The sequence below is a fragment of the Battus philenor genome, unplaced genomic scaffold (genome assembly GCF_028537555.1).
Source record: "Battus philenor isolate CCGP_79_NKW_IND1 unplaced genomic scaffold, ilBatPhil1.0.hap1 SCAF_12, whole genome shotgun sequence".
NCBI lineage: Eukaryota > Metazoa > Arthropoda > Insecta > Lepidoptera > Papilionidae > Battus > Battus philenor.
Window position 1 is genome coordinate 9,668,637 of NW_027181674.1, and position 27,984 is coordinate 9,696,620.

The 27,984-nt window shown below is 31.9% G+C and overlaps 3 protein-coding genes across 6 annotated transcripts; 1 reads left to right on the plus strand and 2 right to left on the minus strand.

Annotated features, from left to right (window-relative positions):
- The first annotated feature begins 2,032 nt into the window (after positions 1–2,032).
- LOC137932752 (uncharacterized) lies at positions 2,033–11,615 on the plus strand. 3 transcript variants are annotated; one of them, XM_068776417.1, is made up of 7 exons: positions 2,033–2,135; positions 5,814–6,041; positions 6,509–6,628; positions 7,542–7,677; positions 7,976–8,160; positions 9,333–9,410; positions 11,463–11,615. In XM_068776417.1, exons 1-7 carry the CDS (start codon positions 2,096–2,098, stop codon positions 11,558–11,560), a joined length of 885 nt encoding a protein of 294 aa, XP_068632518.1. In that variant the 5' UTR covers positions 2,033–2,095; the 3' UTR covers positions 11,561–11,615. The 3 variants fall into 3 exon arrangements, with proteins under 3 accessions (XP_068632518.1, XP_068632520.1, XP_068632521.1); XM_068776419.1 differs by lacking the exon at positions 9,333–9,410; XM_068776420.1 differs by lacking the exon at positions 6,509–6,628.
- Positions 11,616–12,353: 738 nt separating this feature from the next.
- LOC137932746 (uncharacterized) lies at positions 12,354–15,449 on the minus strand. 2 transcript variants are annotated; one of them, XM_068776411.1, is made up of 3 exons: positions 15,076–15,449; positions 14,805–14,939; positions 12,354–14,606 (listed from the first exon to the last, which is right to left on the minus strand). In XM_068776411.1, exons 1-3 carry the CDS (start codon positions 15,098–15,100, stop codon positions 13,291–13,293), a joined length of 1,476 nt encoding a protein of 491 aa, XP_068632512.1. In that variant the 5' UTR covers positions 15,101–15,449; the 3' UTR covers positions 12,354–13,290. The 2 variants fall into 2 exon arrangements, with proteins under 2 accessions (XP_068632512.1, XP_068632510.1); XM_068776409.1 differs by having other exon boundaries at positions 14,805–15,449.
- Positions 15,450–19,817: 4,368 nt separating this feature from the next.
- Rab3-GAP (Rab3 GTPase activating protein) lies at positions 19,818–27,984 on the minus strand. The gene is made up of 9 exons (XM_068776601.1): positions 27,765–27,984; positions 27,479–27,690; positions 27,152–27,401; positions 26,559–26,730; positions 25,997–26,146; positions 23,903–24,155; positions 21,322–23,820; positions 20,650–20,847; positions 19,818–20,549 (listed from the first exon to the last, which is right to left on the minus strand). Exons 1-9 carry the CDS (start codon positions 27,841–27,843, stop codon positions 20,367–20,369), a joined length of 3,996 nt encoding a protein of 1,331 aa, XP_068632702.1. The 5' UTR covers positions 27,844–27,984; the 3' UTR covers positions 19,818–20,366.

The following is a 27,984-nucleotide window of genomic DNA, read 5'->3' on the forward strand; positions in this document are numbered from 1 at the left end:
TTACCCTAAATGACATTCTAATCGACTATTAGCGTAGACTCTACTAACGTAATTTTACTATAATAACGTGACAATAGTTCATTATTGTCAAACATTCTAGATGTGAATTTTGCTAATATTTATTTTTGCGATTCATTTGATTTCTGTTCATTGCTTTCCAAGAAAATTCATATCATTACGCAAAATTTGCTTTCATTTTATATATCATTCGTCGGAATAGCATCTTAAACAAAGAAGTTATTAGACAAACCGGTTTTATTTTTCTTGAACGTTTTGCAGTTATCATATTTTTCTTCGGGGGGAGCGTTATAATTGATTAACGTATTGATATAATGATTGTTTTTTGTTTGAATAAGATCTCGGTAAAAACGTTAGGAACTTATTCCCCAACAGAATAATTAAGGTAGTTTGACTTCAGCTTTCACAGAACGTACTCTCAAATGTTACTGAGAAACTGAAAAATAATCAGAGTGGGGAATAATAAGCAAGGCACCAAGGATCTTATAGAAGCATAATTTTTAGCAATGCAGGAAAAGGTCAGTAAGCGCCTGAATTTTTTAGTGATCGTAAATGCAGAAAAGTATGCAGACATCGCGGGATTTTTGAAATATAATCGCGGACGCTACGAAATGCATGTCGCTAAACATGGCACATAATATTACCTATTTCTCAATGTCATTTTTTCGCAACTCTGCATAACTTCATAAACCATGATGAAGAAAAATAGTTGCCTAGGGCACTTTTTTGACCAGACTTGTTGTGTGTTACATTGTTATTGCGGCTGTAGTGGCGACATCTACATGCCAGCCTCCATTTGCCATCATATCAGTAATATAAAGAGGCAACAGCAATTGTTTTATAACATTATCAATACAAGTGCTAGCAAGGAAAAGATATTACAATCTTTTTTATCGAACTCATAACAAACATGAGCGACGCGGAACCTTTTCACAAGAGAAGCAGTCTACCATTGATCCGCATTCAAAATAACGTAATCATTGATACGCCTATCCGGACATCTTAGTGTCTGCACTGTTAAACAATTTGGCGACATTTTTGCCTTCCAGTGTTGGCCAAAGTTGCAGTAGGCCCGAGTTTAGTATCCAATATTGTTTCTAAAAATGGAACATGACCTGAAACAAAAGCCGCCTTATTCCGTGTGGTATTCTCGTAAAGCTTGATTGGTGATTAATAGATTAAATTTAGATTAAGACTCTTTGGCGTCTTTTGGTATAAGATTTTTGCTCATAAAATTGCTCTGAATAACGCCCCGGATCGAATGACTCCTGCGTAGAGTCGGCGGGCATGCGCCTTCACTGAAGTATTACAGCAAACGCAGTGAAAATCGTAACTCTAAAGAAACTTTCGACCAATGAAATTAGTAGGCACATGTAAAATTTTTGAAAGCTTGATATTGATTGTTAAATTTAAAGTATTTTGTTTATTAAAGATAAACATTTTACAAGTAATAAATACATGAGTAATTTACAAAAGATGTGCCAATTTCAAGTTTACGTCATTCATATATTATTTGCCGAAGTTTTATCAAAATATTAATGTATATATATGTATATATAAACGTGTGTATATACGAATACATGTATACATATGTGTGTGTGTGTATGTAATTATAAACCCGTTTTCATAATGTTATTTTTAAGGAGATGCATAAATTCTCTAGTTAATTCGATATTGAAAAAACAAAAAATCTATACAAAATAACATTAAAATATTAATATTTTAAATTTAATCAAAGTCGATTCCACATAAACTAAATTACACAAAATAATTGCCTAAAAATATACTTTCAAGTAATTATATTTTTCTAGAATTATAATGGCGATTATGAATACTTATCGATTTTTAAATCAATACAATCAAAAAAATATTGTGCCTAAAGGAAAACCCGAGGTCAAGTATATCAGTTTTGACATCGAGAAGGAATAACTTAATCCAAGAGCTCGATTATCCCGCGCTAGCTGATGGTCAATTTGCTGCTAGAAGGGCGGCGCGGGGATCACTTGAAGCCAGTCGTATCGTATCTCCCGCGACCCGTCCACGATCGCGCGGCCTATATCTCCACAACGGTGCCGCGATGTGGCGCGTTTTCTATTTTATCCTGTGCGTAGTGCCAGGTGAGATTACATCACCGTAGGCTTCAACCAGTTTAAGAAAAATACACCCTAGTTATCACAATTACGATCACTGTTACAATCAGATTGCGTTAAAATGCGCGGATACTGACGTTTAGATACTAATTTATTCACTACGACTGCGATGATATTCAAATCTAAGGAGAGCCATGTTTTACAATGAACATACGTTCTTGAATTATTCAAATGGATTTATGTATTTGAAATTTTTGGTTTGAGTATTTTTTTCAGTTTTTTTTTATTATTTTAACAAAACACATTAACAGTGTAAAAGATTTTGAAATAGTTATCATCATTTTTAATAGTGCGTAGAGATCATTTGTCTATATGTCTAAAAAGGTAAGATGCACAATAAATCCTTCTGTTTTTGTTGGAAATTAAAGGTAATGTACAATGCCTAGTACGTAGTTATCATAATTTATATATAGTTATTAAAATTTATTCTATTGTTGTATATAGTTATTATAATTTATACTATTGTTTTATATAGTTATTATAATTTGTTAAAAGTTTATTTTAAAAGCATTACTTTTATACAAAACGACCGCTCATAGAAATGTGACAAATTACGATTTATATGACTATGACAAACAACAACATTTTACGTCATAAGTTTATATTTTTTAAGACATAAAATCAATAACTAATTTTTGACAGTCTCCAATAGAATCTTAAAATTATTATCTTCGTTGCTTCGTTTTTTGCCAAACTGGGTTCAAGTATTACAAAAAAGTACCCAATAATATATTTAATGTACAAACTTAAGTTTTGTTACACAACTATATTGAACGATAGGTAGGTAAGGAGAAAATAAATGAATCATTTTTTTCTAGAAGTGTTTATAGTAAGGGCTCGCATTGAGTTGTAAATACGTCATCAGAATCAAAGCAATATTCATTTAGCTTGCTCTTGTTTGTAGTTTTTTTGATTTCACAAAAACGTAATAAATTTATTCATTCTTCTTTCCGCTCATCGTTAATCCAATATTCGGTTCTCGAATCCTTATATTATCCTTATATTTGTTTTGTTGAAATCAATATATTTTTTAATTGTTTAAAATCGAAGTTGATTATAGCGGTATATATGTTTCAAAAAATTGAGATTATATATGTTGTCAATGGCATTATTGACAACATATATAGTCACAATTTTTTAAAACATTTATAATAAATAGAGTATGTAATGCAAACTGATGCATTGAATATATACGGTTTTGCGATGATAGCTTCTTAAAACTAAAGTCTCTAAATGATATAAACATATTCATTGACTCTGCTTCCATAACACGATTAGCTGAGAGCAATAAATGGTTCACACTATACATGGGTAACGCAAATCGGTATTTGCTACGTTACCTTGCATGCGGTATTCCACAACCAAATTCCTCGGAATTTATTCAGGTCTTCTAATCCAAACACCGACAGCACTCAAGATCGCTAAGTTTTCTAATTCTAAAATTCTTATCGATACACTAGTGGAAAAAATTGTTTTATAGTAACCAATTACAACAAACTATGAAAAAAGATGTTATTTAATTTTCTAAATTGGGTTCAAATATTAAAATATATCTCTGTGTCGCCATTAATAAAATGGTAAACGGAAAATGCCCCCCGAGAGACTCAGCCGAACCGGAAGTTTCTTATTACTGGGGATCATCTAGATCTAGAGAGATTTTATAAGTAAATTCATTTGTAAATTGAAAAACCTATCTACCCACCTGGTGTGTTATACAGGCGGTGACGTGTTGGTCGTTTTGTTAACAATCATAAGACACCTTACGCGGAACTAAACAGTAATTCGATATAAGTATCACCTAGAATAATATCATTTCCCAGCTATCAGTGTCTATTTGAATAGAACGTAATAGTTTATCCGGTCAGAACTCAAATCCGGTACACAAGCATGGTACATACTGTCTGCACGCAGGCAAGCCATGAAAAAAACCGTAAACGAGAGTGGTACAACCACTATATAGGTTATTTTCGGTCATGAAGGTATAGCTTCCGTACAATTTTTACACTTTCATTAAAATCGGCGTTGTATTCTAATAATATATATAACCACGAGTTTAGGTCTCTCGTAACATGTTCTTTCACCACACATTTAGTATTGTTGTAATAGTGCAAAAGTATGTTACAAAAAATGCGATAAGATGTTCCTTCTTTCCAGATTCCATTGTAGGTTTACGATTTTACGAAGACAGTGGTCACTTCAAATCAAATCACTTGCTGAATCCTTTCCTTCATTTACCACAAAAGTAAAAAAAATAATGCACGATAGAATTTTATTTGCTAATTAAAATCCATCGCGTTGTACGCGTGCCACAAAAGAGCGCTACCGACCGAGGTATTTTTAACATTCCCGGACCAACTCAAGGTTGCCTAAGATAGTCGCTTATTCATTGGTATATGACCCAATTTACTCATCATTATAAATATTTGTATATATATACACTGATATATACATATTTATATACACACATATATATACATATATATGTTTTATAGTATTTATAGCAGTTTCATCAGTTTTCTCAAGTTTATAAATATTTATAATCTGTGTGTCTGAGTGAATCTACATATGTTCATTTTATAGTTCATAAAATTTGAAATAACAGAGAGTTATTTTGGTTTTTATTCGTCAGCGAGTAAAGTCAAATTAGGTCTCTATCACCATCAAATACGATATTGGAAAAATAGTTTAATTATCCATATAACGTTGATTAAAAAATTAGTGGCGTGGGTGCTAGAGCTATTTTAAATAAAAGATGAATGTCATTTTTAACTGCCCTTAACTCCGTATAATAGAATTGATCCGTTACACGAGATGCGCTGTTCATTCGCGTAACAAAGCCAGCCGCTTACGTTCCAATGTGGTTATGTATATATAAACATATATATGATTTTGGTGCCATAAATTTGTGGATGTTATAGCGCATTGGCAAAATGCCAAAACAGTTACAGTACAAATTCTTAATTGTACATTTTCAAATATGTTTCTTCTAATGTAAAAATTAATGCAAAACTTCTACCAAAAAGAAAAATAAACACATCGACAAATAATGTTTTAATTTAAAAATGTGATATATTTTTTTGTCATTAAAGGTAAAACATTGTTATAAAATATCTATTTCCCTAAAATTAATTAAAGATTAAAGTAAAGTTCTTAAAAACATAAATCAAAGAATCTTCTCTACTATGTATGATTATGAAAATATTCTATTAATATTATCTATCTAAAACACTGTTAATCCTTATATTGGAATATTTACAATAACCTCCTTGCGTCATACTCTTCGATTTTAAGAGTCGTGACCTGCACTGTTAATAATGTTTTTCACTGGTGCTAGGTCTCCTAAGCTAAAGGCCCTAAAGGTGGGTATCGTCTGCCACCAAATGAATGTCCTACTCACACATCATACCAATTGGTTAAGAATACTGATATACTGACATATTATTTTGTATTTATACTTGCTTGTATATCAACTTTGGTTAGTATTTTACCTAATCTATCATCGTTTATAATAAATGTATTTATTCGAACATATATAATATTCACATGTGTTTATACCAATCTTGGATTGCTAGCAAATTACAAAAGAAGTAATTAAAATTTTAATTACATTTGTTTTATATTACTAAATGGTCCTGTACTTTTCAGCTAGTCGACAGATATCAATCACAGAGTTTATCGTTCCTCGCGCGGTGCAAGCTGGAGAGAATGCGGAACTTCACTGTAGATATGATTTAGACGCAGGAGAATCTGACAAAGGATTGTACGTAAAATGGTGGTGGACGCCGTTGAACGCCACTAGCGATCAGATGCATCAACTTTACCAGAGGATTATCGGGCATGACCCGGTGATAATTCACAGCACCATTCGACTCGGTATATATATTACGTATTTCTCCAATTCGGTAGATCGGCCATTTTGGCGATCTTTGGGAGGGGCCTACGTCTTGCATGCAGGAGGCGTCTATCGACTGATGCTGATTCCAATTTTTTTCAAAGCATGACCTAATGAAGAAAAACATATTTATTTGATTATATATGAAATATCTATCTATCAAAACTAAAAATATTAATTCAACATCTTCATTATTTTGTTAAAAACGTTGATTATCAAAATAACCTTTTTCGATGCAAAAAGTGATTTCTACACTGCATTACATAATGCAATGTATCCAATGGTATTAAAACTTTTAATTGAAAATATTTATAAATTAGTTCTGTAACGAACATTTGACTTTGTGAACGATGTCAACATAAGTCGTACTGTTTATTGCAAAGTTAAACCTATGTTAGCTGCAGTTCGGTACTACTACGTTCTCGAAATGTAATGCTCATTTTTTTAGAATTATTGGAAAAGGATGGCATTAGATTAGTGAATATGACTGCTGCCGATTCTGGAACGTATGAATGTGAAGTTTCAAATATTGATGAAGTACGTGAACACCAGGAGTTAATAGTATACTGTAAGTATGAATTTGCATGTTTATGGAGGGCAAATGAGAGAATTGATAGCAGATATTCGCCATCATTAGTATCTAAAAGTGTCTGGTCGAAAATTTATGTTTTGTTTGAGTTGCGTACACTGTCAAATGGAGTCTCGTGTTCGTTTTTTTGGGGGAAACCTTCGTAAATTACACCGCGACGGCTACCGCCTCGCGATGCTCACTTGACCACTGTAACATAGTCATTGAAAAATCCTCACGGTCAGTGATTCCAACGGCACCACCTGTTTATAATACTTTTTGAAATAATCGTCTTTAAAAACAAAATACTGTCTCCAGACCCACAAACACCTACAGAGAAGACTATATAGTCGCTATAACTCTTTTCCCTTTGTTGCGGAACCTCATGGTGGACTTACTTGTAAACAATGAAAGAATTTAATTGTCACCTAGATCTTGTTATAGGAATAGGTGAACGGATTTACCTATAGTTACGTATATGTCAATATGCATTAACCTTTTTTATTCCAAAATTTCAAGAAAGAATTCGGAAAACACAAATTTATCATAACAGCTATTTTTGTAGGTTTAAAAATATGTGGCCAATCTATCAATTGGCCTGTAAGTCGGTATGCCCTATCCGCCGAGTAGGTTCTAAAGTCAGTAATTAAAGTTTTACCCACATTAAAAAAAATTTAAAGATTCCGTTAAGAATTAAAATCCAAAGTTATTCAGGTTATCGAGAAATTAACAAATGGACAAAACGTGATTGAGTTTATTATGTTAGTATCTCTAAAATAAAATGATGAATATATAAATATAATATAATTTGTCCTTACCGTCGAAATATCGAAAATTTTCAATCTTTTCCTACGGCTGCTAATTTAACTTACGAAAAATAACTCAATTATTTTTATTTCATAAATAACAAAAGCAATGGGCAGTGGTCCACAGCTGAATATCTCCACAACAGTGGATGGGCCCGACGATGATGAGAACGAAGACGTTATGATAACGTGCGAGGCGACGGGCGTCGCCCCCTATCCAGATATTTCCATCGCAGTCGACGGGTAAACCCTTTTGTTCATTTATTTAAGTACTTCATAAGCCGTTACGATAAATGTATAAGGATTTTGCCGGTATTGCTAGTAGTCATTTATTTCGGTTAAAGTAATTGTTTTTGAAAAAAATATAATAGGAATATTTTAATGTTATCCGTCAAAATAAAGACATATATAACTTAATTTGTTAAGTAATTAATCGTTTTTGTATTTTGCGATGTTAAGAAAATATAAAGAAATGCTTAGTATAATTTAATTTACAACAATTTGAAATTAATTTTAGTTAATAAGAGAGTCTTAATTTCAGGGATCTTCTTTCAAACGCTTCGGAAAATGTAGAAGGGCCATTTGAAGGAATGTACGATATAACGACTTCTGCCAATGTTACTAAAAGCACAGTGGACGGAGCAGAAATACGCTGCGAGCTATTCTTCAAGAATGATAATATATCACATCCCGCCTATGTAGTTAGCGAAATTTTCAATATATCAGGTACGCTTTGGACGCCTTAGCAGATTAAATTGATAAACCTAACTTTAATATGCAACAAATATATTTCAAAATTTTTAAATTGTGTAATTTTACCAATTCAGGTAAAAATACACAATTTAGGAATATCAAGTTATGTGTTATTTTATAGAAGGTTAAAAAGTTATTAACGAATTGCTAAAGGAGAGAAATGGATTAATAATTTTTAAAATTTACGGGGAATAGTAACAATATTCTGATGAGCCTTCTGTTTTATTATACAACTAGTACAGTAATACAGAATGTACAACTAGTGACACTACTAGTTAGTGTACAATTAGTTTCAAAGGTTTGAGCAGTAATCATGAAATTTCAGACAATTTAGAACTTCATTGAACGGATGACAAAAGAATACATTCATTCAATTGAAATTTAAATGTCGACTGTAGCACATATTGCTTAACTCCCAAAGTATATTCATCAATCAACAAGAAAATCAGTTCCGATCACCTATTTAAAAGATTGTTTACTCTTGCTGTTGTGAAAGAGTTGACTAATTAAGAAAATAAAGTTAAACGCTTACTATGTCGATAAATGACAATCAATCAATTACTTAATTGCATTTAGACGTTTGTTGTTACCATACTGGTATTTACATAGACATGTTATTATTTGACCGTGTTGGAAATTTTAGTTTTTTTTTAGTTTTTACTCCATAAAAAACACGATCCTATCTATACATTTTAAAAGTATATCAAAATTTTATCATAATTAGACCTCGTCACTATTCCCCGTTGTTTCTAAAATATCCATTCACGTAAATTCAAAGGTTTTAACAATGCATGATAAAGTAACTGCATTTAGATGTATCTAGCATACATGCTTGCATGTTGCTATTATTTGCTAGGGCCTCATAATAAAGTTATAAATTTAATATGCACAATTTTCTACGTTTTTTTTAAAACAAATATTATTAAGTATTAAACTTTAAATTTATTGTCAATTAAATTAACGAAGATTAAATGTAAGAAAGAAATGTCAATGATTGTTTAAGTATTGTTTCTGCTTATGAGTGAAAAATAATGTTTTTCATTTTAACGTAAAAAGAATTTTTTTCATTTTGCACTGTTAATAAGGTAGTTTGTGTGGCTATGTTTGCAAACTAACAAGGTGTTGATTATCGGTGGGTGCGCCAGGCGGCGAGCTATCCACTACAGAAGCCCCTGAGAACTCAACTGCTCCCGAAGTGGTCTTCGATAGTTTACAAAACATAAGTAAGTGTTGAGTGTATTTCCCTAAGTTCAATCCCAGATACGATTTTGTTTACCTATTGTTTTAGTAAAATTGTAGATATACACCTATAAGACTCTCAACTGATTCATGATCATAAAATGCTAGAAAAACTTACAAGAACAAATTCAATCTTATTTTTTTTATTTAAAAGTCTGACGATAATTTAACCTTTTTTTACGGTAATAAACCTATTATTATTAAAAAGAACTTGTACAGTTTGCAATATGTTAATTTTCATATTCATTTCATCTTTGCGTAAAAATTACAAAAAAGTATGTACGTGAGCTTTTTCAACTAGACTTCTTATAGCTTTTATTTAAACGATTAGGCCTTCGAAATACTATCTAAATGCCATGACGCGGTATACAATGAGTCGGGACCATTTAGTAGTTTATAGAACCTTATCTTTAATTGTAAAATTTATCCGACTTTTATAGATTTTCATCCGTTTTTTGATATCATTAATTAATAATATGGACAGTTTTTATTCTTACAGTAAAACAAGTATATAACAGTTTTATTTTATAATTTTCTTTTCACTGAACGAAATAAACAACTAAACATATAACTGTCTTAGATAGTTTTATATTAAATTGAATGCAAAAATATGACTCTGCTTTTATTTTTAAATAACATTTTTTTATTTTTTTCGAATATTACGATTTTGAAAAAATATGGCTCATTAACAAAAATGTCATGTCAATGTGTATTTAATCAAATCTAACATTATTAATATATGGTTAGGGGAAAATATTCTTCGCATTTTATATAAAAGTTCGAGACAATTTATTTTTCAAAGTATACTATACTCTTTAGGAACCATTTTGTCAAATACGACAAGCCGTGTTGACAATCAGCAGGTAGGAACACAAAGCTGCAGGACCATGACTATATGGCGGAAGTATTATCTCTCCCAACAAAATTCGCATATTGTTCTCTTATTTTTGCTGCCTGGTTAAAGATGTGTGTAAGTCTAGCGTTTATGATGAAAAACCATACCCTTTCTATTGATTAATACTGGTTGTTTTCTATCTCTCGTCAGTTGTTGGAAGAAGAAATCCAAAACGATGGTTCTGCTTGACGGTAAAAGCTCATAATAACCACCCAATCCCATCATACCCAACATCGCTTTATTGCCAGTTAACCCAGATTTTACCAATCTGTAAAGTCCGACCTATTTTTAACCACGACCTTTTTCATATGTTCTTTTCGTTTTTCATTACCAATTATCAATCTCTTTAAGAAAAAACAATTCATTTTAATTACGTATCAATAAAGAATCAAAAATGAGTACATGGTCCAGTAAGTTTCTTTCAGTGCGCTGGCGTGGTTCTCAAAAATCGCATCGCATTTGATATAGTCAGCTTTTTTTAAATGGCTCAAAACTGTTTGTTGTGTTGTGGTCAATTTGCACTCTTCTACAACGCAACGTCGTAACTACTGATATGTCAATCTTGATCTACTTTTTAAAAAATGACGTCCATTTAATCCTAACTGAGCGCGGGGCATTGTGTTAATAAAATTCACGGATTAAAAACATTTAAACCTACTTTCTGCTATTCTCACTGACAAAAAATTCTGACTGAAAAAAATTCGCGATTTGCGTTGTATTGCTTCCCTTTTTTATCCCAAATTTTTAAAATGTGTGGACCTACACCGTTAGATTTCCTATTTTTGACAGAATGGAAAATAATAAGGAATAGCTCGAAATAAAACTTTATTAACTAGTTTCTGGTTTTGAAAATGTAATCTTTTCTAGGGCTTCAAAACCAGCAATATAAAATACAGTCATAGACGTTTTATTATAAGTTTATAAATAATTTTTGCGAAGACTTTTTCCCCGTCATTACATACTTAATTAAGTATAATATAATATTAACGTGTAATAGGCATGTGTGTAATATATTACTTATAAAAAATATGTTTTAAAAACCTTCACCTGTCTTAAATTCTAAACTTTAAAAATGTATTTGATTAATAAAAGTAAAAGGTATTCTTCGTTTTAATAACGTTTTAAATTGATTGTATTTCAGATGGCGGAGAGAAAATTGGAATATGTATGTCACTCGTTATTGGGCTACTGCTAAGTGTAGTTTGCAATATCGACGCCACTTTATTTTTGTCAATGTGATACTAATAGATAATTAAATAAATGTTTTAACATCTTTAATATATTTTTATAACATTTTGGTTTATATTATTTAAGAATTATCCTGTCAGTAAATCCTATCCCAGAGATCGAGCAACGGTTTCTACTTACAGTAATAATGATATCACGTAAGATAAGAGTTTATTTTAGAGTTTTAAAATTATTATTTTACATTTAATTACAATTGGACAGTGTTAAGGCGACTTGTGTTAATTTGTTCCAGCCTGCCACAATGGACTTCCATTAGTATGACCGTAGATAGTTGAGCCCTGTCATTATCTCGTCTCGTACGAAACTGCGCCGAAGCGATCTTGATTTTGTTCCAGGCTGCTTCTTAGAGAGTTTTCAGAATACAATTGAGAATATAAATTTATTAACTTTTTATAATACACCCATAATTAAGTAGAAACGCTACTTGTTATAATTTGAAAATCTGAAATCATGGTTTTGAATATGCATGGTGGTGGGTGGTGAATAACGTTATATCGGTTATGAATGACGGTGTGCAATTCTCTCTTGAAGTAGAGAATACAAAATTAAAAACAAATATCAATTGAAACGGAATGCACTGTTTTTTCCCGTTTTCTGTGTTAACCATTTTTATTTTTTTAATATTTCAGCAATGAATACATTTTTTGGTCAGATAAACACTATAAAAAGTACAAATAAAAATTTTAGTATAGGGGAATAACAGTTCCAACGGATTTTTAATTTCTTTAATAAAAACTATGTTTTACAATTGTACCATATTACCAAAAAATAATATGTTGTAAACTTTGGCTACAGATAGAATAATGTTATAAGATGAATCTCTTTTACTTGTCCTAATATTAATAAACAATTTAATGACTTATTTTTTATCATAAATAATTTTTGTTCTACAAAATGTAAATGGTTGATTGCAAAATATTCAAAGTTAAATAAACAAGTCTTTGATTTTACTTAGGTATAAAAATCTTTGGCAATAAATGCGCCACAGGCAAATGCTTTATCCTTAAAACTACAATAATACAGCGGAAATTACCATCTGCCAAAGAAAGCACAGTTATCACATCTGCCTGAAATATGTCTTTGTTTTTATATTATTACATTAATTATTTTTAAATTATATATTTAAGTGTCCTTTAGAATTCAGAAAATGATACATCTATACTATTAAAATTTGATATAAAAATAGATTACCAGTTCCGACATCTGAAATGGAATGCATGTGGCACTTAATTATTGAGCCTCTAGGTCACACAAGACATTCAATATGCAAATAGCAGAAGATATGACTATATATCGAAACAATTACTACTTGCAATCCCATGGAAGAATAATTCATAACCCCTTAAATATGTTTCTACTTGCTGCACTATATGGGCAGCATATTATATCCTCTTTAGTTTTTCCCTATTTTGAAGTCTTACTATCTTATTTTTCTACATGTCTAGTCATAAAACATTTGATCCATTGAGTGAACTCCAGACTAAGAAACCATTTAACATTAGTATGTCTCATCCCTCTAAAAACTGATTATCTTAAATTATTTAATTCACAAATGTTCTAGTAGACACATAATTATTTCAAAACACTTATTCATCCAAAACACTGGACTTTGAGATAAATACTACTAGAATGCTAAGCCTATCATTTAACATTATGTAACTTAAATCATATTTGGCAAATATTACTTTAGGTACTCATTTTTTAAACAACAGTTTTATAAATTATCTACTATTCTTGTCAGTGCTGCTGGGGCTTCCACATATGTTAGATGAATTATGCCGGGTCTTTCTTGAGCCATCTAAACAAACATCACCTGATGCAACGGATGTCAATGCTACAGTCTTGTCAAAGTCAATAGTAGTGTAACCAATATTGGATGGAGCTGCCATGCACAGAGTGATATTTGTTTGCACTTTTTCTAAACTATTCTGTGATACCAATCTTCCATGTGTTTGTGATGAATAAGATGCTGTACTTTCATTTTTAGAACTGGAGTATGATTGACTCTCTGGAGATGTTAAGTCTCTGGCTGTTTTAACACCTTCCTTGTTAGAATCAATGTCCAACACGGCATAATTGACTTCTAATTCTTCTACAGGTGACATTGATGTAAAAGTGTCAGATTCTGAATATTTTTGATTTTGTTCTGTGTTTGTTAAAAGCAGCATAGGTTTGGTGTTTTTAGTGCCGTCCACTAAATCACCAAGTAACAAATTTGCATAACTATTTACTTCAGGTTTATAGTTTATAATTAAATTACAATAATCTACTTGCTTTGGTGTGAGCGGTGTGACAGGAATAGCTTCACTCTTCTCTATTTCTGTTATATTAGCATCATTTGATGCAATGTTGACATATAATCTTGTGGTCTCTTGTTGATCTATACTGAGCTGAGCATAATGTTCACTGCTATTACTGAGGGTCGGCGATAAAGTACTGTTAACAGTTGTCCTCGGAGTGCTTCCATTTTTGTATCTATTCTCTAAATATCTAGTTTCATCTTCAATATCTCTAATATTGTTAAGAGCAGTTTCTTGTCGTAGAGTAGTCCTTAAAATAGCCAAATCTCTGCAAATATCATTACTGTATATATGTCGAGCTTCAGATAAAGCATCTTGGTTATTATTATGTTCTTTTTTGAAATCTCTTAACTGGTACACATTTGTTACATGATTATTAGTAGTCTGGGAGTGCGGTTGTAAAGGCATTACTTCTAAAATATCTGCACTTGATGGAGACCTTGGTGACTGGGTTGCATTTCTCATAACTGTGCTGTTAGATGTAATATTAGAGAGGTTACTGTTATAAGTCTGAGCTACTGAATCCAACTGTCCATTATCAATTGAAGAACGATGTATTACTGAAGCTTGTAATGTCTGACGGCCTTGAGGTGATGGTGTTAGTCTTGACACAGGATATGAGACAGAATCATGGGTAACATTCCTTAATTGAATCTGTCGCTGTAATGTATGAAAAAGCGTAGAAGCTCGACGACATCTGAATGCATAAATTCCTTCTCCAGTTTCACATCTTCTCCCTAAAAACAAATAAAAATTTAAATTTAACTAAAACTTTTGTGTTTGGTTTATTCCTACAATTATGTTATAAAGCTGGCTTTTTAAGAGATAGCATGGTAAATGATAAGAAGTTACATTTTATCAATCATATGGTAAAATGTAACTTTCAATTTGAGATAAATTGTATGTTTTCCAGTGGATAAATTCAAGGAACAAACCTGATTCAAAGCTAAATATTTCTCCTTCAAATCCATATCTTCGTAAAGAGTGTAAAGGCCATACAGTAGAGTCCCTTCCTTCTCTGTGTAGAATTATGTCGGAATCAGTTATTTCCAGCTTCCCTGAACAAAGATCTACACCATTTTCATTAATATTTATTAAGCGAAAGATATTTGGATGTAAATCGGAGATTTCTTTTTTACTGTGGAAACACCCCATGATTATTATATAATTATATTTTTATGAAAATCTACAAAAATTAACACTCACTGGCTATTCTAATAAGGTAACACATGGATCTAAAATCTGTAAACACTGTATTGCAGTTGATAACAAAAAAAACACAAAATCACAAAAATCGCATTTTCTTCATTGTAAGCATGAATTCGTCCATCAAAATAGTAAGTCACTTTTGGTACATACTACTACCGACCAATAGACTTTATCATCTTCTTCATCGTACGTCGGCACTAGAACCATGAAATCTTTGGTTCATTTTATCATTTCTCTTTTTTACCATATTACATTTACGTTTCCGTGTCTTTGTTAATTCCTCTATGCAGATCTGTTTATAGACAGACACATCTTAATGCATTATAATGTCAATCAAATGTTATTATTCTTCACTAATAGTAAGGGCAAAGGACTAGATTATATATTTTTCAGTTTGACACACAATGACAAAATAGTGTTGTCTATCTAAATTTTGAAAATTAATTGGTAACTTATACGTTTTTTTTAACTATACGTTATTGTAACATTTTGTGTCCATAATTATATTTAATTAAAACTGCAATATTGCCGAGCTATGAATGTTTTAATCTGTCTGAAAAATATTAAAAATTGAAAAAATCCTGATATATCACAAAATTTGTTGTGATAAAGGTTCGTGGTAATTGTTTCATATTTTTATTAAATAAATGACATTTAAAAAAGAGATTTACATTAACATTTGATTCACCAATTTGGTTATGTCTACAATTAAAAATGTGTTATTGAAAAAAATATTTTACGTACTAATTACGATTTTACAAAAACTGTAATTATCAACAAATGACCACCATGTCAACAATAAAATATACTTTAAACATCATTTGGTAAGTATCGTTCAAAAAACAAAATATACCGTATTCATATAACATAAGATGTGTAACGTTGTGCATAGTAGACCTGTCCTGTTTATAGTGGCTTACGTGTGATGATTTAAAGATTACCGAAATTAGTTAATTCTACACTTTAATATAAGCTTTTTTTGGTAATAAACTGTACTACACACGCTATTTCAATTTCACTCACTATTTAGGTTATTAAATAGACCTATCAGTGATCTGAAGCTTTTCTGGATTTATCGGACCAGTTACCATCACAGCAATTCAACTAACACACGTATTTTGGGAAATATTACGAAACTATAGTCTCTACTCTTTCACTGTTTGGTAATGAATCTGCTGGTCATGGCCACGTTAAAGATGAGGACAACTTTATTTATTAGTCATCTGAGCCCGCCGCCTTATGAAGGCAGAAATTGAGGATGACATCCACAATTTCGTCGCACGTAACCGGATCTACCGAATCTTAGAGAGGCTCCTGGTGGCGCCTATCAATTTCGAGATCCGTTTTTCGGTTGTGATCTGGATCGCAAGGGAGTAGGCTGGGAAAGCATTGGTCACCCATTATTGCGTAAATAGCTTTACTGTTTTTCCATTATCATAGTTACCGATGGGAATTAAGGCGGGACACCTGCTCTGTCAAAAGAATATTATGGGTCCATCTGCGATTTGGACGATTTTAATATAGATCTATCTAAACTATATATTACCCCTAACTGAATTTGTGGCTCTTGTAACTATTATCATAATTTGTAACTGTTATCAATTATTTATTTTACATAAAAATTACCAAACGTAAAAAATCTATAAAAAAAAATTATCTAGTAATCTATAATATTATTTCCCAACAAAAGCACGTATATTAGACCTGTTAGTGGTCTAAAAAGATTATAAAAAAACATGTTTAAGCGACTTTGGGTAGTGCCCCCCAGCGTGTAGGGTAATAACGCACAAACATGCTTAGCAAACTAACAATTAAGATACGTATTGATTAAAAAATGTAAATTAGATTAAAAGAAATAAAATTAGATAAAAGTAAAGTCGATAATTACAAATTGAAACCAAAATCAAAAGTCGATGATCAAATCAACTTCAATTATTATAGTATAAAATACCAATTATTATTAGAGGTAAAACAAATGTTAAATAGGAATATGTTATTCTTTAGCACATAAAATACAGACGTATCCGTCTGGCGAATGCCACCGTAAATATATAGTATGAGCCCATAGTCCGCAAATAGAGCAGCGATACCACAACTCGTTATTTTTTCCAAATTCTTTGCAAATAATACAGTTGCTCTAATTTTCGTCATCCACATTAATTTAGTCATCGCTGTCATTATTACAAAGGTACTCTACTTCATTTTCACTCCGTAAAGAACTTTTTAGAACAACTTTTCTCTTATAGATATTTAGTTTCATATTTTTGTTATTCTTTTCAGTGATTACATTTTTGATCTTGATTTATCAGTCTTATCCAGTCTGAATGAGTTTCGCCTTTTCTCTCTTTTGTTTACTCTCTAAAATCATTTTCAGAGAAGCCGCAGTTAATATAGGTGGCATATTGTTTTTGCTTTCTTTTATTTGGCTTATAAGATGATGCTGAAGTTGGTGTCGTTGCTATGGCAGCAAATGATACTGGAGTTTTTCTCCAATCAACATGTTGTTGATTGCAAGTTACTAAGACATATTCAGGTCAATGATTCTTAATTGAAAGACCGACCAAAAGAGATGTACGTCCTAGAATTATAGCCCCAACATCGAAACGCGCATCTTCGAAATTTTTGACATTTGGGTCTTGGTTTTCAACGATTTCTTCCGATACTTGAGCTATCAGCCAGAAAATCTTGTTCAGTAAAAACATTCGGGTTCAATGAGCAAATTCCCGTGGCTCAAAATCCAGATTCTTGTTCACTTCTATTCGCAACTTGTACGCAAGCTTTTTAAAAAAGACTTGCAACATCGTATTGAGTTATTTTAGACGTGTAAAGTGTCTTCATGTGTCTGTTGCATTTATGATGATAAGTAGTATGCATACAGCGGCTTATAAAAGACACATTCATCGGCTCTTTTTTGTGTGAGAACTGTGTGGTGGAATCATAAACATAGACAACACAGAACAACACAGGAAACATTATGACATGGTTTTCTTTTCAAAAATTAAGAAGTTTAACGGAAACGTGACTGCTGTGATTGCCTAGAATTAACAGCGCTAATGATTCTTGGGTAGGGTTAGCAATTGCTTCAAAACGAGCCTGGTGACAAAGAAGTCTAAAACCATTTTAGTGTTGGTGTGTAATACACCAACTGGTCCAACTTTTTCTAATAAACGTGTCATTCTCCGTCGGGCAAAATGAACATGGGTATGTGGTTTTCGACTGCACTTATCGCACATATAACTGTTACATTGCTTCCTCGTTCGATGCTTGCTGCAGGTCCGACTCTTGTTCGTACTTTTTCGATGCGGACTTTTCCTGGGTCTGTCGCCCTGTTGATAACAGTTTCGTCAGCATTGTATACATTGTTAGAAATAAACTTATGTTATTTCATTAAATCATCAAATTTATGTTTAAATTATCTTATTTCATCTTTGTTGAAAGCAAAAATTCTATTTGAGTTTGTCGCTTCGACTTTGCATACATAAAATGAAGGATTGTATCTCATAAAGGCATGTACCCAATCTAGCGGTTTGCTGCTTTGATTAAAATTGTTTTTAATATAGTTGAGTTATGCATATCAATAATCAAGTATACGCAAATCTGCTACACTAAATCCGTAATATAGCGAACCCAGCAATTTAATTCAATCAATCAATTTAATTTAATCAAATCAATTTTTTTGAAGTTGCAGAACATACGGTGAGAACGGGCTTCAAACATAATCTTAGGTTGCTGATATTTTAATCGACTTCTTAAGAGTAAATGAACATAGACAATATAATATAACAAAAGAAAAGCCGCAAAACATTATAAATATAATATTTATAATGTTTTGCGGCTTTTCTTTTGGGCATACCACTTTCAATCGCAGTTTTAGCAGATTGAAGGCCTTCTCCGATCTAAGCCGTCTTAGCGGTTTTCCTTTGGCCGCTCCTTTGCATACCTACGACTATAAAAAAATTAGGTCAATAAAGGGTTAAGGCGCTCAGAAGAGCACTAGAACCGCACGTTTAGTTATTAATTTTGAAATAAAAAAAATCACTATTGTTGAAAACTGAATGTAAAATTAATAATTAAATAAGCATTAGTTTTTAGACTTAGTATCAAAAAACACAAAACCAAAATTAGATCAGCGCGGTCACTAACGAGGAAACTCACTTGCCGGTCACAAGACGCGCTCTGATGTCTGTTTCCATCGCCGTCTGTTAATCGCTCCCTCCCCTCGCGCTTCACGCAATGTAGTATACTGCTTGCTACATTACATTTTGATAGAGTTATGAAGGTAAACGCCATTACTGAGTGAGGTCTATTCCCCCTACAGAGTAGGTATTACGGCATCTTCGCCTAAGACGTAGCAAAATTTTCTATATGATACAAACAATTACAGAATTTAGACGTTGCCGGAGTACGTCACGAAAGAAATTTGAGTAAATGTCTATATGAAATAGGTAAATAACAATAGAAAAAGTTCTATAAGGCCATAGTAGTCCAGGTCAAAGTCAATCAAAAACGTGAAAATTTTAAATACAAATATAAAAAGTTATAAATAAAAACAAACCATAACAGATGGAAAGGAAAAGGAGGTTTAAATTTTATTTAAACATTTTATTTGTAAACTATTTAGCATAAGTGTTGCCATTGTTAATTTTAATGTAATAAAAATTATATATGAAAATTTTAAGGTAACATATAATTTATGTGAAGTTTGTAATTGCGTAATTTAATAAATTTTACTAATAATTATTTTATTTCTTTATAATATATGAACATGATAACCAGGTATTATCGCGATATAGAAAATTACTGTTTCTATATGACTTAGTTAATTTCATCTTTACACTTTTTCATTGTAGCAAGTTTTAACTTTTATCCCAAGGCCGTCAAACGTTTAAAATCTACAGCTTTCATTACAGATTCTACGTACAATTAAATTCAGCATATGTATTTAATAATATTTTCCTTAGCAATTAATAGTATAGATGGTCACCCTATGGACTGGACAAAATGGTCTGGTGGACAAAATGCAATGGAACTATAAATACAAATTTATTTCACAATTTAGCGACCAAGCCAATATTTTGTTTTTTAACGTTTTATAATCTTATTTTATAAGAAATAGAAAAGATCAAAATAAAAACACGACTCCAGCGATGACAATTATACCTATAACATAAAAAGCAATAACATATTTAGCAATATTATATAATTCAATATTTACACACGCCGATAGTCATGAGATCATCGTAAGGGGATGAATTTATTTTACATTATATAACCACTTATTAATAACTTTACCCCAAATTCTTACGTAATAATACTTCGCAAGATTCAACTATTAATTCTGCTAGTTTGATGTTTTGGTAGTCGACCGAAGCCTCGATAGAAATCTTTTTATCGATCTGAGATAAAAGCTTTTGTAATATTAACATGGTTGTTGATAAAGAAGGGTTGGCTGGAACGGAGACATCCATTGCCTGTAAAATATTACAACTTGTTAGAAATTTAGTCAGTTATAATTTTCGTTATAATATAACGGACGCATTTTTTTAGAATATTTTTTGAAAACAAAATTACCGTATTCTGTAGGCGCTTGTAAAGTTGTGGTGGAACTGCAACAATCCATTCTGGTTGATTTGTGCACTTCTCTAGACTACGTTTCAGCCTCTGTATTGTTATGGCAACTATTGGAATCAGTAAATTTTCAGGATGTGTCACCGAACCAACCAAACTTTGAGCAAGTTCATCATAGCCCAAATGATATAATCCGACAGTCTAAAATAAAGAGGTAATTTGAGAAGTCTTATTATTTTGGTAATACATATATTAAATAATCATCCACAGAATGTAAAACTTATAGCCATTGTCAAATGGTTAAAACGTATGGTACACGCAAATTTATCATTATATATAATGCTTAGTTACAAAAACTATTTTATAAGAAAATTTCATTTCTCTCGTGATTTTCATTGGTTGCATATCCTAAATATTGGTTTGACAACCATGCGATGCTCTTCTCTGCTGCTGTTGTTAATGAAAAATAAATCAGAAGTAAATAGATTGTGAGAAAACCTAGATAGTACTAAACTCAATGTTATCAATACAAGCCATATACAATAGTATATTGCTAAAATGTTAGGTTCGTAAGTGACAAGGTGAGAACGAAGCTTTTACTTTGTAAAACTTTATTTCATAACTCCGATGATGTCAATTGACTTTGTTATTTGTGTGTACACGTGAATTACTTACATACTGATGTTTTACGAAATATTCTTCGACGTTCCATAATTCTGCCAGATTACTTATGTTTTCAATCCATCGCATGCAATCCTCGGTATTGTAAGCAAAATTTGTACCATAGTTATTCACACAAGTAATAGTCTCAACTGCTGCGCGTATCAATTTTGTCAAAAATTTCATTCTAGAATTTAATGTTTTCGTAGATGTCTTAATGCTTACATCTCTTTGAACAACATTACCAACAAGCGCCTCGATAAGACATTGATAATCAATGTCATATAATGTTTCCAATGCTTTCGGAAATTTTACGTTAAAATTACACTGGTAGCTGATTGTACAAGAAATTTGATAATTGAGACTTAGGATGTGGTTATCAACATTTTTCATATCTTGTGCAACTTCTACCAAGGAAGGCATGCTCTCGTCCCAGATTTTTTCAAATTTTATGGGTACTTTATCTTGAACACTTGATGTTTTTGAACAAACATAAAAATCGTGAAGGTACTGTGTTGCAATTTGAAGAAAACTTGTTAAAATTTCGCTGTTAAATCCTAAATCTTGTAAACATAGATGGTCTTTAGGTAATTTTCCGACTTTGTTGACTAAGCGGCAACTTATTTCGAATATATGCTTGACGTATGTAGACCAAATAATAGAATATAAACCAAGCCGCAAGTGCAAATTTGATACATATTTTAAACAACGGAGTACTGCTTCAATATTCTCATTAGATTTCATACATTTTTGCCAACTCATTGAGTACTCCCAGCACATATTAGCCAAAATATAGTCAGCCAAAGTACTCAGTGGAAATTGTCGACGAAGAAGTGACAGCCATTTGAAAAGCGTCTGATTTTCCCTAACATACACGAATGCATCGTCTAAAAGTAATCTATCAGTTTCATCTATGTCCTCATTAGTATCTATATGATTTTCAGTATACTTATCATTTAATTCATTTGCAACTATGGCCTCAGGAAGTACACCCATACTACAAAGCCACTTTGCTATTAGTTCAGTAATAGATCCTTTGCCCCTAGTATAGATGTACTTTAAATTTATATTAAATTCTTCCACTTGCAGTTTAGGTAAAGAATTTCCTGTAAAATTTCCTTTAAAAAATAAAGTGATACTAAGAATTGAAATGTCCTCCAGTTTACCGATAAGTATACCCCATTTAGCATTCTCTTTAGTAACCGATTCCCACGCGTCTTCTCTTCCAGTAGTAGGGCTTTCGAAAAAACTTGCCACAGCTTTGCAAGCCATGGCCGCAATCATACTTCTTAACGGACATCGCATTTCTATTAGCATATCACGAACGCTTTGCCACCACGGGGAAATATCATTATAATTTATGTTAGTAGCATAGTGGGTAGCTTTGCAGAGATAATATAAAATTTTTATAAACTTTTCAATTATTTCAATGTTGATTTCGTCAAGAGGTATATTCATCAAATGAATAATCAAAAGTTTAACAATCTCTTTAGGATCGATGTGACTTTTTCTAACAACTTCAGTTAGATTTCTGATATGTTTTAACCCAAATAAAGTTTTAAATATGTTTGCACCCAAATCGTCAAGTTTTTCAGTGGAAATATCGGGTTTTAACGTGACCTCTTTAGAGGTGTTATTTAATACAAAGTAACTAATAAATTTTGTGTAACTGCTTGTATTGACGTCCACAAAGGAAACTCGGGTATGTTGATTTTTAAAGTTATTTTCTTGGGCTAAAATTAATAATCTTTCTAAAATGCAATTGTCATCTTCCAAAAGATGGAAGTCTTGAGTAGGTTCTTCATTTACTTCAACTTCTGTATGTAGCAGGTTCATATCTTTGCACACTTTATCGAGTATTGCATTCATATCATCAAGCTTAAGATCATTACTAATGCTTCTATAAAAATAAAATATTAACACCAACTGAGCGAAATATGATTTAATTTCTGGTACCTGATTACAATAATTTTCTTTAATAGTATTGTCCCAAAATATTTCTAAGCAAGATGTAATAATTTCAACTGGTACATTGTCCTTTCTAATGAACATTTCAATACAATGTTTTCTTATTTCTGAAGTATTAATTGCTCTCACTTTTTCAATAATATTGGATGTAAATTCTTCTGGTAAGGAATGCTGCTTTGTCATATAATCTCGTATTTCACGCAATAAATGCAGGTCTTTAGAGCGTAGTAGATGTTCACCTTCCAAACAATAATAAAAGGGTATGTTAAATTTTTTTAATTTACCATCAGAGTCTATCAAAACACATTGAAACTCGGGCATATTAAGTTTCTTATGGGTGTAGTTCTTTTCAGCTCCAACCAATCCGCAACTGTTGTAGAGCAGTTGACCATTTTTAGTAGCTGTAAAAACTGCCACACGAGTGCCCGTTTGCATTAAACGAATGTCTATAAGTCCTTTCTTGGGATTGTAAATTATCAAAAATATTGCTCTCCTAATATCTTTTATAATTGCAAGTTGTGGTTTTTCTTTATCTGTGTCGAAAATCTACAAGGAAATTAGGGATAATACAGTCAACAATTAACAAGTAGTTGTATATGCTAAGTATTTTATTTAATAATCTGCATACCTGAACAAATGCACACTGAGCATCTCTATAGCCTTTAAAAAGCCTAATTACATATCCACTGTTGATATCAAGTACTGCCACACGACCCAAGTTATCGGTTATTGCTCCAAGACGACGATCTGGTGAAATTGCTATGCAAGTACCATTGCGTTGAATATCGTATACACCGTTACGCATTGATAGCAATTCCGATCGAATCACCGGTTCGATATTTGTAGCTACATTTTCTGTCGACGCACCACCCAGCCAGCCACTTAAAGGGTAAAGTCTATTAATAAATACTTTATCAACTTAATTATTCATAGTGATGAAATCCTAGTCTATTTTTAAAATCATTAAAAAACTATACTCGAACACATCTACTGCATTTCTCATTGTAATAAATTATTATAACATGCAAAACTATGTAATTGTATAAGAAAATACAAGAAATACTTTTAGATGTTAAATGTTTTCCTAAATATAAAAAAGATGATATAATTGAACTACGAGGGTGAATCAAAAAATTCTTGGAATCAATATTAAGAAATGCAAAGATTTAAATAATAATATTTTATTTATCTACATAATCTCCCTCCAATGCAATGCATTTAGAATAACGCGTTTCTAACTTCCTTATTCCTTGTGAAAAAAATTTTTTTTCTTGACTCTCGAAAAAGTCCTCTACGGCAGCTATAACCGCGTCATTATCGTGAAATTTTGTTCCACGAATTTCCTCTTTTAATTTTGGAAATAAGTGAAAATCACTTGGGGCTAAGTCCGGAGAATATGGTGGGTGGTCAAGGAGATTGAAGCCAGCACAGCGGATTGCGTTGAGCGCAACTTCCGATCGATGAGCAGGAGCGTTATCTTGAAGGAACAACACGCCCAACGACAGTTTTCCACGACGTTTTTCTTTAATCGCTTCACGCACTTTCGGGATTAAATTTGCATAATAGGGTCCAGTAATCGTCTGGCCTTTTGGCATGTAATCAATAAAAAGGTTTCCTTCACTATCCCAGAACACAGAGGCCATAACTTTGCCAGCGGTAGGAGCAACTCGAAATTTCTTAATGGATGGAGAGGATGGTCGTTTCCAAGACATGCTTTGTCTTTTAGTTTCAGGATCAAAATGGTGGACCCACGTTTCATCCATGGTAACAAGACGACGGCAAAAATTATCCGAATCACGCTGGAACATTTCGAGATTACGCTTGGAAATTTACAAACGTCGCTTTTTGTTTTCGTCGTTAACATTCGTGGCACCCATCTTGCAGACACTTTTTTGAACCCCAGTGAATCAATTAAAATGGATTGAACGCTACCAAAAGATATCTTTAGGATCTCAGCTATATGTTTTATAGTCATTCTTCTGTCTTCCAAAACCAGATTCTCAACCTTTTTGACATTTTCTTCTGTAACGGAGGTTGAAGGCCGCCCAGAACGCGGGTCATCTTTACAGCTTGATCTATCTCTTTTAAATTCAGCCACCCAGCACGCAACCGTAGAATAGGGTACAGCATCACCCCCTAATGTCTGCTGAATGTCCAAAAAAATTTCCTTCATAGACATATTTTTCAAACTGAGATATTTTATCACCGCACGTAACTCACTTTTATCCATAATTTTGACTTTTTAGCAACTCGTTGCACAAAAAAATTTATTACATGCGATCGAACTGACAAAAACAAGTGACAGTCTGCATAAATATAGTGTGATAGACACTCTTTAATTTGAATATCGAACTTGATCCAAAAAGGTTTCATATATATGCACTTCTAAGAACTTTTTGATTCACCCTCGTAGTTTAAAAAACTATTCCCAAGATAACTTAATTTTTTTTACTACTTACTTGCAGGTACATGCCAATCCATAACAAAAATATATCTTTTATATTGAAAATGTCAAATCTGCTAAAATCTGGATAGCATTTACTCTTTTCATTACTACTTGATAAAAATGAATTATGTACTTTCAATTACAACAAGTAGGTGAACATACAAATACTTTAGCTTATTACTACCAGTATATTATATTTTTCTTGACACAAAATAAGCAGTTAGCATATGAACACCAACAAACCTATAAAAACAAAATTAAAAAATTCAAACTTACGGTAAGGCTGATTTAATTTTGTTTGCAACAGCTCTAGCAACATCTTGTAAAGGTGGTGTTACACCACCCTCAAGAGCATAATGAAAGCCAATATATGGTGTAGTTCCCGCTGTCAGAATCAAACTATTAACTGGAGGAATGGAGCGATACCTGTATAGAGTAATCATCAATTACCATAAATCATAAGCATAGAAATATTAACAACAGATACAATCTTATATAATACACACTTTGTACAATAATTATATAGGATTGCCACTACTCACAAACAATGTTTCAAAGGATGGGCAAAGGCATCCTTTGCATTCCATAATACCACACTGCAATCTCCACCTTGTCTGCAAAGTGTGGCAATAATAGTATATTCTCCATAGATATCATTGGGGAGACCTATGCTTAGCAGTGGGTGTCATTGGGTTGAAATAATGATACAAATACATAACATCATTCATAATAATATAAAATTAGAAGTAACACAATAGATTTAACACAAAATGTTTATTATGTCATATTAAAAAGTATCAAAATAAAACTCTTTTAAACTCTTACTAAAGAACTGTACCATGTATCATAGCCTCCATAAGTTGAAGCAGCCAAAAAATGATCAAAAGTGTTTTTCAGCTCCAGACCAACAACAGATGCATCATTAATTGAAGCTTGTTCCATAAATAACCATTTCCTTATATTGATATTGCGACTTTCAATTTTGTAGTCATCTTGGACTCCAGCTTGTACTAAAATCCGTTTTTGCAGTAAATTGATATAGTGATGATGAGATTTATTTTTTGCATTATACTAGGATATGTTTTAGAGCACTTTTTATTTTGGATATAACTCTAGCTTAGCATGAAGGATTTATATTATTATGCTAAGCAACACTGTAACCATAAATGGCCTTTTTTTACATAATTTAATTTAAAATCTTTTTATATATATCAAATTTTTAAGGAAACTAAGGTTTATTTATATAAATAGAACAAGAACATCTAGAGCAGTATAGTATTATGTCTTGAGTAATAACATTGTAATGTAACTGATAAAATGTAATATTATCATAATATAACTGATAAGATTTATGGTTACACTATATTTACTAGATTTAATTATTGTGCAAAGATTTTTTAAAAAAAAAACATAATTTTAGTTAAGTCTTACCACGAGCTAACTGTGCTTTGCCATTTCGAAGAATCTGAAATAAACTAGGCCCTGACAAAATGCAAATATACCCTTGAAACATAACATAAATATCATCTGGTAAAGTGCCATAAGTTCCAGTATGGCACAAAATCTTCTTGACAGGTTTCTCATCCAATTTTTCAAGCAGTATTAAATGACCAGTGTTAGTATAAAAACCTACATTTCCATTTTGAAATCCAACAATGATACAAAACCAATCTGGACCATTCTGCAAAATAAAAAAAAACCATTATATCATTGATGTATATACAACTATAATAACTCTTGTAAGTAATAGATACAAACCTGAGAAGACTGATGTGAAGGGCAAATAGACAATGCTAAAATGGCACTTATATCGGTGGACAATGTCCCACTCCAGGATATTATAAAAGTGTTACTCTCATTTGCATTAATCCACTGAGTAGTCAGAAGACAAAGACGATTTCCATATCCCACCGCCAACAGATTACCACATGATGATAGTGATACAGCACATTGTGTAAGCCAATTTTTATCTAAAATAAACGACATTACAAAGAAAAAATAATGGAGTAGGAAAAGATGTTTATTATCTTTACGAAATTCTTACCTTCCTTTTCAGGAATAAAGAGGGACCGTCCTAAACTTAAAATATCTCCGCAGTCTGCAATCTGTTCCACAGCACACATTTTTAGTGCACCTATCTATTTAATTTTACTAAAAGCAAAAAGCATTTAATTTTATTCGATAGTTTGTATTCTTGTTTACTAAAACCTATTCCTGTCATAAAAATGAAAGTGTCAATAAAAATTAAACTCGATATTTGACAT